The sequence below is a fragment of the Centroberyx gerrardi genome, chromosome 4 (assembly GCF_048128805.1).
Source record: "Centroberyx gerrardi isolate f3 chromosome 4, fCenGer3.hap1.cur.20231027, whole genome shotgun sequence".
Classification (NCBI taxonomy): Eukaryota; Metazoa; Chordata; class Actinopteri; order Beryciformes; family Berycidae; genus Centroberyx; species Centroberyx gerrardi.
The window spans coordinates 18,421,281-18,435,922 of NC_136000.1; the positions used below are offsets into that span (position 1 = coordinate 18,421,281).

At 42.1% G+C, this 14,642-nt stretch overlaps 1 protein-coding gene across 1 annotated transcript in view; it reads right to left on the bottom strand.

The window, feature by feature from the left end:
• The window catches only part of wwox (WW domain containing oxidoreductase), a 123,472-nt gene extending 115,387 nt beyond the window's left edge, over positions 1 to 8,085 (bottom strand). Inside the window, exons 1-4 of the mRNA XM_078283249.1 lie at positions 7,869 to 8,085; positions 7,274 to 7,338; positions 6,711 to 6,768; positions 6,321 to 6,490 (exon numbers count right to left, since the gene is read on the bottom strand). Coding sequence (XP_078139375.1) covers positions 6,321 to 6,490; positions 6,711 to 6,768; positions 7,274 to 7,338; positions 7,869 to 7,975 — 400 coding nt within the window. The 5' untranslated portion in view covers positions 7,976 to 8,085. The remainder of the gene's footprint in view (positions 1 to 6,320; positions 6,491 to 6,710; positions 6,769 to 7,273; positions 7,339 to 7,868) is intronic.
• Positions 8,086 to 14,642: the final 6,557 nt, after the last annotated feature.

Here is a 14,642-nt window from a genome sequence, read left to right on the forward strand (position 1 = left end):
GCGTTGCTGTACAGAGACTCCCCGCCCTCTCGCCCATGTTGCCGGTAGAGAGGGCCGCACTGAAATGAGTTCCTGGTCAGGTGTACAACAGAGGCAGCCTGTTTCAGCGTCGCGCGCTGACGGTGGAACATGACGAGAGGTCAGGCAGGGGTTTCTGTTGCTCCGGTGGATCGACAGATGCCATAAGCTGTTTTACAACACACAGGAGGCCTAACTATTATGTTGGGCTGTAATGATCCTCCAGGTTCTTTGTCTCCATCAGACAACAGCGGCTACAACACAAGTCACGGTAAAGACAGAAGTGTAAGAGGAAGAGGAGTCAAAGCATTTTAGAAGATGATGAAGATACATAGTCCCATCCCATCACATCCCATCCGAACAATCAAATCAGATCCTGTACCTCTGTGGTTGTTCAATCTAACGATTCACAACATTACAAAAATACAGTAAATGGCTCCGCTATTGTTGAAAATGTATTTTACTGTATTGTATAAAATGAAAGAAAATCTCCATTAAGCAGTGAATGCTCTTCATGGTACATTAGGATCCTGGCCCTACTGATATCCCCAATAATGAGTGTGATTTAGTGATTTCACGCTTTGTTTGTCCTCCCCAGCCCACCGCCCCTCTCCGGATCCCCCTCGTACACAGGTGTATTGGCTCAATGTAATGAGATCATTACCAGCCTCGTCAGTAAACGTGTTTATTTGGCAAACGGAGCTGCCTGCTCCCTCTTTCTCTTGATCTGCATCCAAAGAGGCATTTAACTAAAATAAGCTCTGTACATTTGGGCAAACAGAAGTCAATTCAGATCATTACAAGACCGGTGGGTAAACATGTCTAGTTCCCCAATCCCCGTTCACCAGCGCTGAATGTTGCGCTCTAAAACAAAACAAACAAACAAACAAAAAATAACACAACAGCGTCCCCTACCCACCTCGAGGCTCCAAAGTGTGGTCTGTAACATGACTTTTTATTGTCAGGTTATACCATTCTTGACTCATCATGCACATCCAAAAATATGTTTTGCCTGATATTCCTGGAAACCATGAATGAATACATGACTGGGAAAAGGCAAAAGGTCCTTCAGACTCACTTTACCAACTTCTGTTTATCACACTATATACACTATATAATTCTAGGAATCTCTGAATAGTTTATCGAAGAAAAACAGTTACAAAAATAGTGCAAAGTGTCAAAAAAAAACTGCTCTTTGGTTTGGAGTCTGTAACTCAATGAAACAAAAGTTCAAGGCGCTCTTCTTTGAAAAACTTTAAAAATCCTTTATTTGTGTTCAAAAAAAAAGTTCAAAAACATGAACATGAATTCTTTGAAGCTCCCTGATGAAGGCCAATGCCGAAACGCATTGCAGTGTTGTGAGTGTTTTTAAATATAGTCCCTAGATGAGCCCTTAAAATAAAGGCTTTTTTAAGTTTTTCAAAGAGGAGTGTCTTGGACTTTTGCTTCACTCTGGATAGTTTAATTTGAATAGTTTAATAGTGCAGTTGGCTTGATTCTTGTCTTAAAATTTGACAAAGATTGTATAAGCATATGGATTTATTCATGGTGATGCGGATCATGTCCCCCTACATCTGGACCAGTGATGTCACTGCTCTATGCTGCGATCCACCCCCTCTACCCCAGCATCCCGTCTCATTCCATCCCAACACTAACTCCTGAGTGTCTCCATGACGAGCGCACCTGTTCCTGCCGCTGCTGTGTATTTCTTGCCCCAAAAGAGGAGAACCTACACCGCAGCCCCCCCGGCTTGTAAGAGCCCCTCTAATTCCCCTCCATTAGTTCTAGAGGAGGGAGATGTCACCCCAAAAGTGGGATGTATGGTTAGTAATTACAGCCCAAGGTTGAGCTGTTCCAGGCGAGAGCACTGGAGTGGTTCTATTACCCCTCCCTGTCCCCTCCTGCCGCCTTCCTACCCCCCCCCCCCCGGCCGCTGTCTCACCATCCCTACACCCCCCCTCCGCCCCCCTCTCTCTTTCTCTGACCCTCTGTGTCCACCTCTAACTCCCTACGCAATCTCTCATCATGGCCTCACACCACACTGCTCACCCCTGTTCCTCCTGCAGCCACCCTCACCTGACTACCTCACACACACACACACACAGAAGCAAGTAAACTTCATAAACACACACCAAACACATTTACACACACATGCACAAGGACATACACAGACCCACGAAGCCTGCCTGTGCACATACCTCCCGAGTGTGAGGGCTATTTTCATCACTGTCATCAAAATCCCCCCTTCATGTAACTTTCATCCCCTCATCATCCGCAGACTGTAAACTCGATAGGTCTATAAACTACTTGACTACACACAATAACCCAGTACCCTTTCATTTTATTTCACTCACAGCCTTTAAGCACATATATGTATTCCATCCTCTCTCTCTAACCACTTCAGTTCTATTATATTAGAGCTGTAATCATTATTGAACCCTTCTGGCCTCCAGCGTAATACTCTTTGCATGTTACACCAGTTTGGGTCTGCATAGCGAATTTCATCCAAGGTTAATAAAGTTGAATAATTTGACTAACCAACCATAACTGGTTCTCATTACGTAGCCAATAAACACATTCATCAGAGAGGACATGAAATGCCCGTTGAAAAAAAAAAAAGAAAAAAAAAAGAAAAGAAACCTCTCCTTCGATTTCCTCTGTCGCTCAGTTGCAATAACATAACCTACCACCGAGGAGACGGAGCAGGACCCAGACACAGACCGGCCTGTCCCACAGCGGACACCACACACACACACACACACAAGCACAAAACACTACCAGACTGAAAATATGAACACAGATACACTCTGGGTGTATCTCTAAACCACACGCAGCCACTCAGAGACACACACACACTGGGACACAGGCACCGCATGCCACCCTCACCAGGAACATCTTTTTATCCATCTAATTCCTCCCACTATGAATAATGCATTTCCCTCCTTACCGAGGCTCGGGTTTAACGCATCGCTGCGCGGGTCTTTAAGGGGGTCCTTATTCATAAACAGCAGTGCAGTAAATACCAGGGCTTTGCAGCCAATTTAATGGCAGTTATGCTTAACAAATCTGCCTCAATCTAATGATCAGCCACAAAGCTAGGCTATGGGTTTAATCTGCACACAGAGGCTCCCCCGGCTCCGCGACTCACTGCATCTGCTTAGGGATCTCTCCATCCAGAGAGAGGAGAGCACAGGCCTGACACTTAATCCACCCAACACAACACTGGGATCAACACAAACATAGAACAATGTTCGTCTTTCATGAATAAGAATAACATTCAAAGTCCTAAAACACTGCAGGGACTGATGTTTAGACATATTGATGGCACTGAGACATTATGAAACGCTCCGTCCCAAATCCTGGCAATTCCCCGCCTGGCCCGCCTAAGTCCTTTCTGCTTCTTATTCCGACATTGACCCTCCACCTAAACAAAAACACCATGTGGAATTTAGCGCATGCATTTTGATTGAGTGGAGCTTTCCCACTGCAGTAGGCCACTGGGGGGGATGGGAAGGGCCGAAGATGAAATTCTACACGTTAACATAAAAAAGAATAAACAGTGCAAATGTAGAATAATAATGTAACTTGTAAGTACAACAAATCTTTTTTACATTGGCTCGGCCTATTCAGCTGTCACTGACAAATATTCCGGTGAGGGGAAAAAACAGCTAATATTAGAAATAAGACCATGCCTCAACTTAGTTTTTCCGTCTTGCGTGCGTCAGGTAAACTGTATTTGTGGTTTACAAATAGCATGTGGGAGATATAGATAGATGCGCCTACCTGCATGTAGACAGGGGGTCAACATGTTATTCCTGACCACTATTCAACATACGTTACACTGACAAAATGGCACCTGAGAGCCTGAGAGACTAACGCTGCTCCCCTGACAGCTGAACACATACATGTAGCTACATACAGGTCCCAACAGAGCTGCCACAGGGCAAAGATGACTGCATGCGCTAAGAGAGCACAATACAAATATAGTTTTGCCTCAACAGAAAAAAAAACCCATCTATTTTTAGAGAAAGGTTTTGCTGAACTCAGTTTTCCAGTTGCAGAGACTGACGAGGGAAAAAAATAATAAACAAAATAAAAATTGGAGATTTTAATGTCACAAATGCCATTGAGCAGAAAAAAAAGCATTCCACCTGTGAGCCCAGTGGGAGGAAAATGTCCCTTTAAGGACAACTGTGCCACAGACCCCTGGCCAGTAAATAACCTGAGAGTTAGTTGATAGGAGGGGAATTAGAGCCAGAGCAGGAGTGTATAATGGGGATGGATAGGAGGCCTGAGCCCGGGTCAAAGCTGCTTAGGAATCAATGCTGAGGTACAGGTGTACAACCACAGGGCTATAGGAGTAAGAAAACCTTTAAAGAGAGAGGGGGGAGAGAGAGAGAAGGAGAAATAGGGGGAAAACAAACTGTGATCATTCATTTCCATTATCACAATTAAAAACACTATTCAGGTTGGTACTGGTTTTTAATTTACAAAAGGGAGCAGAGAGAGGAAGACTAATGTTGTGAACCGAGCGCAGCGATCACATCGGCAAGACAAACCACAGTCCTGTCGCCTCCCAGCACTATCGCAATGGAGCTTCAAGGTTGGGCACAAAACCATTGACTATTACATTTCATGCATAAATAAACTCATATAGGCGCATTTCAACTTCATGTGCACTAAGAGCTAAATTAAAAACCTGAAATGGAAATTTGCTAATTAAATAATATACCACTTTTACTAATAAAAATGTCACATATATCCTGTGGAGGAAAAAACATTGAAGAAAATGAAAATAGCCTTGACACTGGATTAAAACACTATTGATGCCATTAAAATGCTAAGTGTGTCCAACCAATTGGCATAAGCACATTTCACTGGTAGGCTAGTGGAATGTCAAAGGAGAACACTAGTAGTAGCAATTACTATTAGCATACTGTTAATTATGGGTGCTGCATATTTAATATCTGATGCATTTGGAGAAAAGTAGAACAAAGATTATAATATAAGTTTAATAAGCAATCACACAATAAAAATGTCTGTGTGTTTGTAGCTTTTTGATGCATTCTTTTGAGAAATGTCGCTTGTTTCAGGATTTGGAAAATATTCATTTATTAAATACATCAGCGCAAAAGTTAAATATGGATTTACTTTATCATTATAGACTTTTATCACTAAGGCAAAAAACAGGCACATGTGTGAAGCTGTGTATATGATAACATTTTAAAGCCATAACACCGACCAGCCCTGTAGACCTCCTGTGCCCTCTTGTGGTGAAATCCAATTGCAATTTTATCCCTATAAAATTATTGTTCATCTCCTTTTAACCAAAATTTTAAAATGCTTCCACAATTCTGTCTTGTGTCTGCATTACTGGATACAGTTTAAATGTAATACTTTTTATGTTATTATCAGTTCATGACAATAAGACAAAATCCTGAGATCTGATTTTGTGTTTAAATGTCTGACTGTGGGTTTGCAGTTTTGTGTTTTTGCAACAAAAGAAAAGTTGTTCAAAATTTGGGAGAAGATTATTCACCATGGACAACATACACATTTTGCTGCTATAAACATTTAGAATTAAGTTAAGAGTGAAGTTCCTGTATTAAAGAGTCATCAAGGTCAGTAAGGTATTAGTTTACAGTCTCCTTTGTTCAGTTAAGGTCCCCAAGCTGCTGTAAATCTCAATACTATAGTGCTGTTTTGCAGCATCTCATAATATATAATGTACACACAGCAATTACACCGCCGTGACATTCCTTGGAGCAAAGGATTTGAATATAAAGACAATTAACGATTTTATGTTTATTTGATTTCCCTCACACTGTCGTTATCTATCCCCAACAAAGCAGCAAGTCTGAATAAATGGCCACTACTTGTGCTAATTTAAACTAAAAGAAAGAGGAAATACATTTGTTTCCAGACCATTATATAGTGAGCCATGCATTTGCTGGGTACAAATGGACACCATTCATTACAGTTAACAATGACATCCAATTCAGCCCAGCTAATGAACTTCAATACAATCATGTTCGGTATTAAGGAATGATTTGTTGAGTCTAAGTGTATCATTTTGGAGGCTAATGTTGATGAATGCCTCGTTTTAGAGGGATAAGATGGGGACTCTGCTCGCAGGGAATCAGAGACGGCCTCGCACCCTCCAAACACAGCGCGATACCACATCACCACCTAGTGGCTCTGTCATGAAAATACACTTTACTGCACATGGGATATCTCCAACATTGCTACATAGAAAGATGACTGAATTGGGAAGACAGATAGAAGCATATTAAGAAACTCACCAATGCCAGAGTTGCCCCCAGTAATGAGGACTACCTTGTCAGAGAGGTCGCGACCTTGCAGGATCTCTAGAGCAGCAGTGTTTCCATCATAGCGTTTTGGCTTCACCAACACATCCTCCACTGTAAACGCCTGGCGCGGGTCAAAGTACGTGGTCCGCTTGTTAATGTGACTGAGAACGACAGAGGAGAAAAAGAAAAAGGAAGGCAGGTGTGTGTTAAGGGTTTGAGTTTTTATAAGACAGTGGTTATTACAGTAAATAACAAAAATAGGAGTCCTGCATCCTGAGCACAGCCTATAGCATATCCTGTAGGGCCAATGGGCACACGGACGCTTTCTCTTCTCTGACATGTTAAGCAAACAGCTTCAAATTAATAACATCTGGAACTTACTCAACATAAAATATCTGTCCTTTATCATCCGTTTCTTGCTCCCATCCATATGGTAAATCTGTGGAGAAAGAAAGACATCACAATTTTTGAAACTGTGTATAACCAGAATGCATATGAACAAATGAATACCCTGCTGCAGCATGAATAAGGCCTCAAAAGGCTGCCAGGGCTTGTTACTAGAGACCATACACAGGCTATATTCAGGCTAGGCTGCTGCTATTGATATATTCAAAAAAAGGTGATGCTATAATACCATTAGAGTGCATCCAGAGCCATTTACAACCTTCATCCATATGCACAGAGACAGAACATAATGTACAATTCAAGCTGCCACAGGCAGGACCCTGTGCCCTGTTTTCATAAACTCTGGATCACAGGCCTACTTCTGGTTGGTCCTCCAATAAAAAGAGAAGTGATTTTTTAATGAGTCTTGGTTTCAGGAGTAGAGAGATGAAATATCACATTTGGGTCTCCAGTTGAAAAGGTTAAAGAACCTCTGCCTGGAGTAATAGAGTAATCATTTTCTGGGGCAGGTGGAAATAGGGAAACTGAATGGAGCAAACCTCCAGCACAACGTTTCTTCTTCCCTGTCTTGGGGTGTTCCCACTGCGTCTTCATCTCATCATGGCTGTGGATAGACAGAGAAAATCAAAGAGAGGAAGGAAGGGAGAGATTAACCTGACAAGCTGAAACAATATGGGAATCATATGCTTACAACCTAAGTTACTACCATATGCTTAGACAACAGTAGCACACTGTCCCACCAGTGATGGGGCTTTCAGGACTCAGTCTCCAGAGTAGTAAAAGATTACAGGAGAGAGAGTATGTTTCAAGTTCAGCCTACCCTTTCATTTCACAGCTTCTAAGCCATGGCATTAATGTTAAACTATACAACTCAGGCCACCACTGTGCAGCAGACTAGATATCTTCATAGCACAAACTCACTCTTTGCAGCCTGAGCTTGGGAGACTTTGTTTTGTGTCAGACAAACACTGCCTGACTTGGGTTCATGCTATCAATTCAAGCTGAGATCAGTTTGAGAGTGTTATAGCTAGCGATATGAACCTCTGGTAATGTAACTTAAATTCAGATATCACTGTTACCTGACTATAGCAGTATTGTTGTTAAGATGTTAATGTTACTAGAGATCTCACTTACTTTGCATAGTAGACCCATCCATCCTTCGTAGACCTCTCTTCCCACCCGGGAGGCAATTCATCCTCACTATCGGTATCGTCCATACCTGCGTATTTTAGAGCCGCCATAACTTGGGTTTTCCACGTAAACGACGGCGATGTAAATGCTAACCCGACAATGAATCTCTACTCTGAGGAATGGATGCAGCTGTCAGAGCAAAGAATTAAGATCACAGCAATCTTTCCCCGGCACTTCCGCAACAACACGGTGACGAGCGCCGAAATGCAGTCTGGGAAATTGAGGCTAATAAGTGTTCGCCAGTTGCTGCTACTTCTTCTTCTTCGTCGTCTTTGTGTTTATTGGCGGGGCGCAAACCTGCTTAAATAGGTTCATACCGCCACCCACTATACCGGAGTGTGTACAATCAAGGCTCTAATCCACTTTACATGTAAGTGTGTGTGTGTGTGTGTGTGTGTGTGTGTGTGTGTGTGTGTTGGGGCGGGGGGTAAATCCTATTCTCTAATCCTGTCTCTAATAGAAAACTGTTCTATTTATCTCCCTTGTGTCATTATTATTATTGTATAACAACACTCAATATTTCAAGTCCCATCCTCTGTAACCTTAGCACCAGGGCCAGATTAGCCAACCACAGGGTCCCTGGGCACACATGTGCTATTGGGCCCCCCACCTCTCGGTAAGCACAAACAATACAAAGGTAAACCTTTTACAGGTTCAAAGTAATCTGAAACTCAGATTTAGCTATTACAAACTGCCATTCCTTCTATCTAGACCTCGTTCATTCAATTTGAGAGTGATAACATTTGTCCAACCCCAAGCCAAGCTTTAGTTCCTAGTTTTAGGTGGTGGGGCTTCCCTTTGTTTACATTTGGATTGCAGGTTGTGGCTTTAAGGAGGCAAGGTGATAGGTGGCGAGAATGAAGGACCAAAAAAAGCAGTTAAATGTTGAAATTTATTGAAAAGGTTTGATTGTCTGTACCTAGACCCCCTGCCCCACCAGTATATAATTAGTGCTCTGCATCTTAGCTGGATGATACTCACTAAATGCACTGCTCATAAAGAAAAAGGAGACTTACAGGGAATTCTTCACACAAATATTGCAACTATTTCCTATCAGACATTGTTTGACAAAATGGACTACTTGGACAGCTTAACTCTATTCATATACATATATTATTTTTTTATTTATTTTCTGAACTCAGCCACACAATTTCGAGTTGTTAGCCGCTTTCATCCCGGTGCAGCTGGACCGGCTGGAGGCTTGGTGGCGTGTTTATGCTTCAAGGCTGTTAGACAACATTTAGGCCTATATCACACACACACACACACACACACACACACACATACACCTACCTAAGAAGCATGTGACATCCAATTGCACATATATTTTTACTTATTTTACATCCATTCGTCATGAAAAGTTTGACTTGTAAATGCATGCATCTACAAGCCTTCTCCAAATAGAAATAAAGTTCTACATAATAGGCTAAATATCATTTAAAATAATCCAAACTCATTTTGGGCATTCAATCGGAACCAATCAGAACATGGCTTCGCTTCGCCATTCTAACCGATTATGACATCATTGGATGGAGCTGGACTGTGCTCTAACAATCAGAGCCTGTCTCAGCTGCACTGATGACATCACAATCATCACAATCAGAATTCTGACGTGTTTGGTCACAGCAGCCCAGAGCATAAAAGGCCCCGCTTGAGGTCTTGAGCTTCATACCTTACCACGGTAAGGTATCCCCTGGGCGCCGGTAAAGCTAATGCTTGGACCGCGGCAAGAGGCTCTCTTTGGGAACCTTTTTACACGATCCTCATTTCAGACCAGTAGCTATTGGACGCTTGATGGGCGTGTTTGGAGACTTTTTCTTTCTTTATTTATTTTTTTCTAGTTAATTTGAGGGGAGATTAGGGTTAGAAGAGCTGGTGGTTGGTACAAAGAGACGCAAACCCGCCACCCAGTCCAAACTATCAAAATCAACTAGAAAAAAAAAATAATTCTAGTTAATTTTGATAGTTTGGACCGGGTGGCGTGGCGGCTAGCGAACGCGGTTCGTTGAAGAGCTGGTGATTGGTACGAAGAGGCACCGTTCGCGTCCTGCTGAAGCCAACCTGCCAGCCGCTCCAAAGGGGCGGTCTGGCAGTTAGCGATGGCGGTTCATTGAAGAGGTGGTGGTTGGTACGAACAGACACGGTTCGCCTCCCGCTGAAGCTAGCCTGCCAGCCAGGAGCCTACTAAAGGTGGTCTGGCGGTCACGAATGAGGGGAGGTAGAAGAGCTGGTGGTTGGTACAAAGAGACGCAAGCCCGCCACCCAGTCCAAACTATCAAAATTAACTAGAAAAAAAAAAAATTCTAGTTAATTTTGATAGTTTGGACCGGGTGGCGTGGCGGCTAGCGAACGCGGTTCGTTGAAGAGCTGGTGGTTGGTACGAAGAGGCACCGTTCACGTCCCGCTGAAGCCAACCTGCCAGCCGCTCCAAAGGTGCGGTCTGGCAGTTAGCGATGGCGGTTCGTTGAAGAGGTGGTGGTTGGTACGAGCAGATGTGGTTCGCCTCCCGCTGAAGCTAGCCTGCCAGCCAGGAGCCTACAAAAGGTGGTCTGGCGGTCGCAATTGAGGGGAGGTTAGGGTTAGAAGAGCTGGTGGTTGGTACAAAGAGATGCAAACCCGCCATCCAGTCCAAACTATCAAAATTAACTAGAAAAAAAAAAATTCTAGTTAATTTTGATAGTTTGGACCGGGTGGCGTGGCAGCTAGCTTATCTTATCTAATCTTATAGGGTTGTAGGCCCTTGTCAAAATCCACAGTAAGAGCTTTACCAGGGGCTCCAGGGAATGTGCTGGGTGCCGCTGCTGCTGCTGCTGCAGCAGTACTTTTAAGCCAGGTGGTATTAGTCAGTAGTGGCAAGCAACAACACTGCTGCTGCTGCTACTACTACAGCTGCTGCAGCAGTATAGGCCTAGCAGTGGTAGTTCCAGTAGTTCTCAGATATCTGAAATATTTTAAAGTAGCATTTTGGCTAGTCATAATGTAATGAGAGATACTGTAAATTAGCATTTAAGATATCTCTCATTACATTATGACCAACCAAACTGCTAATTTAAGATATCTCTCATTACATTATGACTAGTCAAAATGCTAATTTAAGATATCTCTAATTACATTATCACTAGTCAAAATGCTAATTTAAGATATCTCTAATTACATTATGACTAGTCAAAATGCTAATTTAAGATATCTTTTATTACATTATGACTAGTCAAAATGCAGAGGTATCAAACACAAGGCAGAGTCCAGTTTGGGATGACGTTGGGATATGATTGGCATGCTTGGTGATTGATGATATGTGATATGTGGTTTCGATAGTGATGTCCCATATCACAAACAAACTGAATGAGATTGAAAATGAGATCCGTTTTGTTTTGTATTGCCCACATTACCACGATTTAAGAATGAGACTGTTTAATAAAGTGGAGCCTTTCACACCAGATTAGTGACCTGGGAAATACACAGGTCGACCTTCAGTGTGAGTCCACCCAGGTAAGGTTATTAATTTAGTATTAGTTGAATATTAACTATTATTTTTTATTTGTCATATCTAGCTTTGTGTCTATGTGAGTCAAAAACATGGACAGGGCCGGCTCTAAACTGCAGGAGGTCCTAGGCAAAATTTTCTGTGGAGGCCCCATTTTGAGACGAATCCTACCCGCCATCAAGCAATAAAGACTGAGTAAAAAATTTGTGTTTAAAGCACTGTATTTTTGTTACCTATTATAAGATATAGCACATGAATATCAAAATAAAATGTAATAAATACAAAGGTGAATGTGGGTCTCTCCTCTTGTGTGGACATGAGCTTAAAATGAGGACCTTCAAGACTGCAGTGGCTTTAGAACTGTTAACAGAAGAACGGTGATGTCACTTATCTTGACCAATACTGGCACTTTTTTGTCCGGCTCACTAGTGTTGTCTGGGTCCTCTGTCCGTGTGGCTGCTGCCTCAGTTCTGCCTAAGAATTTCAACATTGTTCCTATGGAATGTAGCATATGTGTCAACATTAAAATATCAGAAAATAACATGGACATGAGAGTTAACATCCACTCTAAGGGGGTCGCACACAGGACGAGAAGCACCACGTCGCGCCGCGTAGCAGATGGGACAAGGCGCAGGTATACCACATAGGAAGCGTCACACATAGAGCGCCAGTCAGGGCCGGATTAACCAACCACAGGGCCCCTGGGCACACAGGTCCTATTGGGCGCCCCTGCACCCACACATTGCAACTCAAGATACGAGCCTGTTCACAAACAATACAAAGGTAAACCTTTTACAGATTCAAAGTTAACTGAAACTCAGGTTTAGTTATTACAAACTGCCATTCCTTCTATCTAGAACTCGCTCATTCAAGTTGAGAGTGATAACATTTGTCCAACCCCAGGCTAGCTTTAGTTGTAGGTGGTGGGGTTTCCCTTTGTTTACATTTGGATTGCAGGTTGTGGCTTTAAGGTTTTAAAGTTAAATGTTGAAATTTACTGAAAAGGTTTGACTATGTCTTTACCTAGACCCCCTTGCTCCACCTGTGTATATAATTAGTGCTCTGTATCTTAGTTGGATGATATTCACTAAATGTACTGCCCATAAACATACAATCAATAGGTGGCAGTTTAATAATTGTGGTTGGGGCCTCCGTATCAAAAGAAATCGTGTTTAGGGCCCCCAATGTCAATAGAGGCTGTGACTTTGGCCCCAATAATCATTTTAAACTGTGGCCTACGGGCCTGAGGCAGGTAAGTGTGTGTCAGGGTCCCACTTGGCTGCACATTTCAATTGAAATTAGTGAAATGTTGCAAAATGCATTGAACACGGACACAGGACTCAGAATATTTTAGGGCCCCTGGTGGTCTGGGGCCCCGGGGCATGTGCCCTGCATGCCCGGTCGGTAATACAGGCATGCTTAGCACAAAATATTTCCCTTTCTAAATTGTATGTATTACAGTGAAAAAGAACATGCTCTACATACAGACTAGAATTGATCCTGTATGTCCAAGTCTAATCTCTGAGTTTTAGAGCTCTTTTCAGCACATTCATTTCCAGTTACACTAACATGAAATGGAGCCCATTATCATTACCATCTTAAAGGTGCTATATAGGCTACTTCTATCATTTCTCACAGATTCTGTAGGCTACTTCTGATACTTGTTCAGTTGCTACTTCAACAAAGTCTACCCTATATAGGCTATGCCCAATTTTTTAATACTGATACTTCACATTTGCTGTCTCTTCCTATTGAAACTATCATAACTTCTCCTGTATTCCAACCAGATTCTAACATAACATAGGCCTTCAGCATATGGCCTACTTTCATTATCCTGTGTCACATATTTTCTTATTTTTGAGAAGTAAATGCATGACCATTAAAATCCATCTGTAAAAATCACTAAAATGATAACTGTCTATTATGATATATAGCATAAATTCCCAATGCTATTTTTGGAGAGTTAGTGTAGCCTATTTGTAGAGCAGGAAGGTGCACAGCAACTGTTTGGCATTTTCAAAACTGGCTGCCCAAAGGACACACAGAACATTACAGAGTAGGCGACTAACCAGAAAATAATGGACAAAGTGAATGTGAAAGTTGACTTTCTGCTGGCTTATTTGAAGCACATGTTGTGTTTTCGGAGCCAGAGTTTGCGCAGTAGAGTAAAAGATGGCGCAGGTGGAGGCAGTGAAGTCCACAACTGCTGAAGAGTCAGCACATATTGCCTTATTTGGTCATAAAGCACGCCCGCATGTAGTCCTTATTGTCCTCACAAGCGTGACATCATTTTTCGGATCCCGCCCCCTTTCAGTCTAACATGAAAATGAATAAGGATGTAAAATTATTGCCTTTAACAACGTCCAACGCTAATGTACTGATAATTCTTAGTTTTGCGAGTCCCTCTAGGCTATATGAATTTCATTATTTGTTGAGGTAGACTCTGATGGATTTTGAAGCTGCAATGGGACAAAAAAAAATCACTTGCAGTTAGCTTAGTGTTCCAGCATTTTTTGATTTATTTTTTTTTAAGCAATCCAGCATTTTGTGGGTTTGTGAAGCAATGATAAAGCAATATCCACACCATGGTTGTTAGCAAAATATATATATATTTTTTAATTCAGTTATGCATTAAAATATGTAAATTGTCATATTGTATGCCACAGATTAGCATCTCCCCCATTTGGTGTGTAGTTTCTTGCAGACGACTTCCTTACCTCATTTATGCGTTTGTCTTTGACAGAGCTCGATCTCCTGTTGATCTCCTGTGTGTTGTACATTCAAATTACTAAGATTTTCACAGCATTGCATTGAAGAGTTATTACTGTTCATATATAAAATCACAACAAACCGCCAAATAGCGATGGCTGACTCTTGTAGTCCTCTTTCCCAAATCATTAGCATTTCGCTAGCAAAAATCGATATAAAAAGTAATTGAAAGACAAAAATTCACAAAGGTGAAATTTCAGTCAGGAACACTTTAGTCACAAGATAAAACCATGTATTACAACAAATGGTAATACAGTTATGTTTGGCGATCATGGCTCTGCTCTAGCAGCGCCCTGCTTACACAGCAAGCATGCTGAAGGTAGGCTATAGCAGGGGCGCCATGCAAATCCCCCCATGGGAGTAGACAGAGCAGAGCCAGAGCAGCAACACTCAGCAGTGTTGATATATTTTATTTCATGGAACAAAACGTAGTAAGCCTCTTTGTAGCACAGACGTGCAAATTC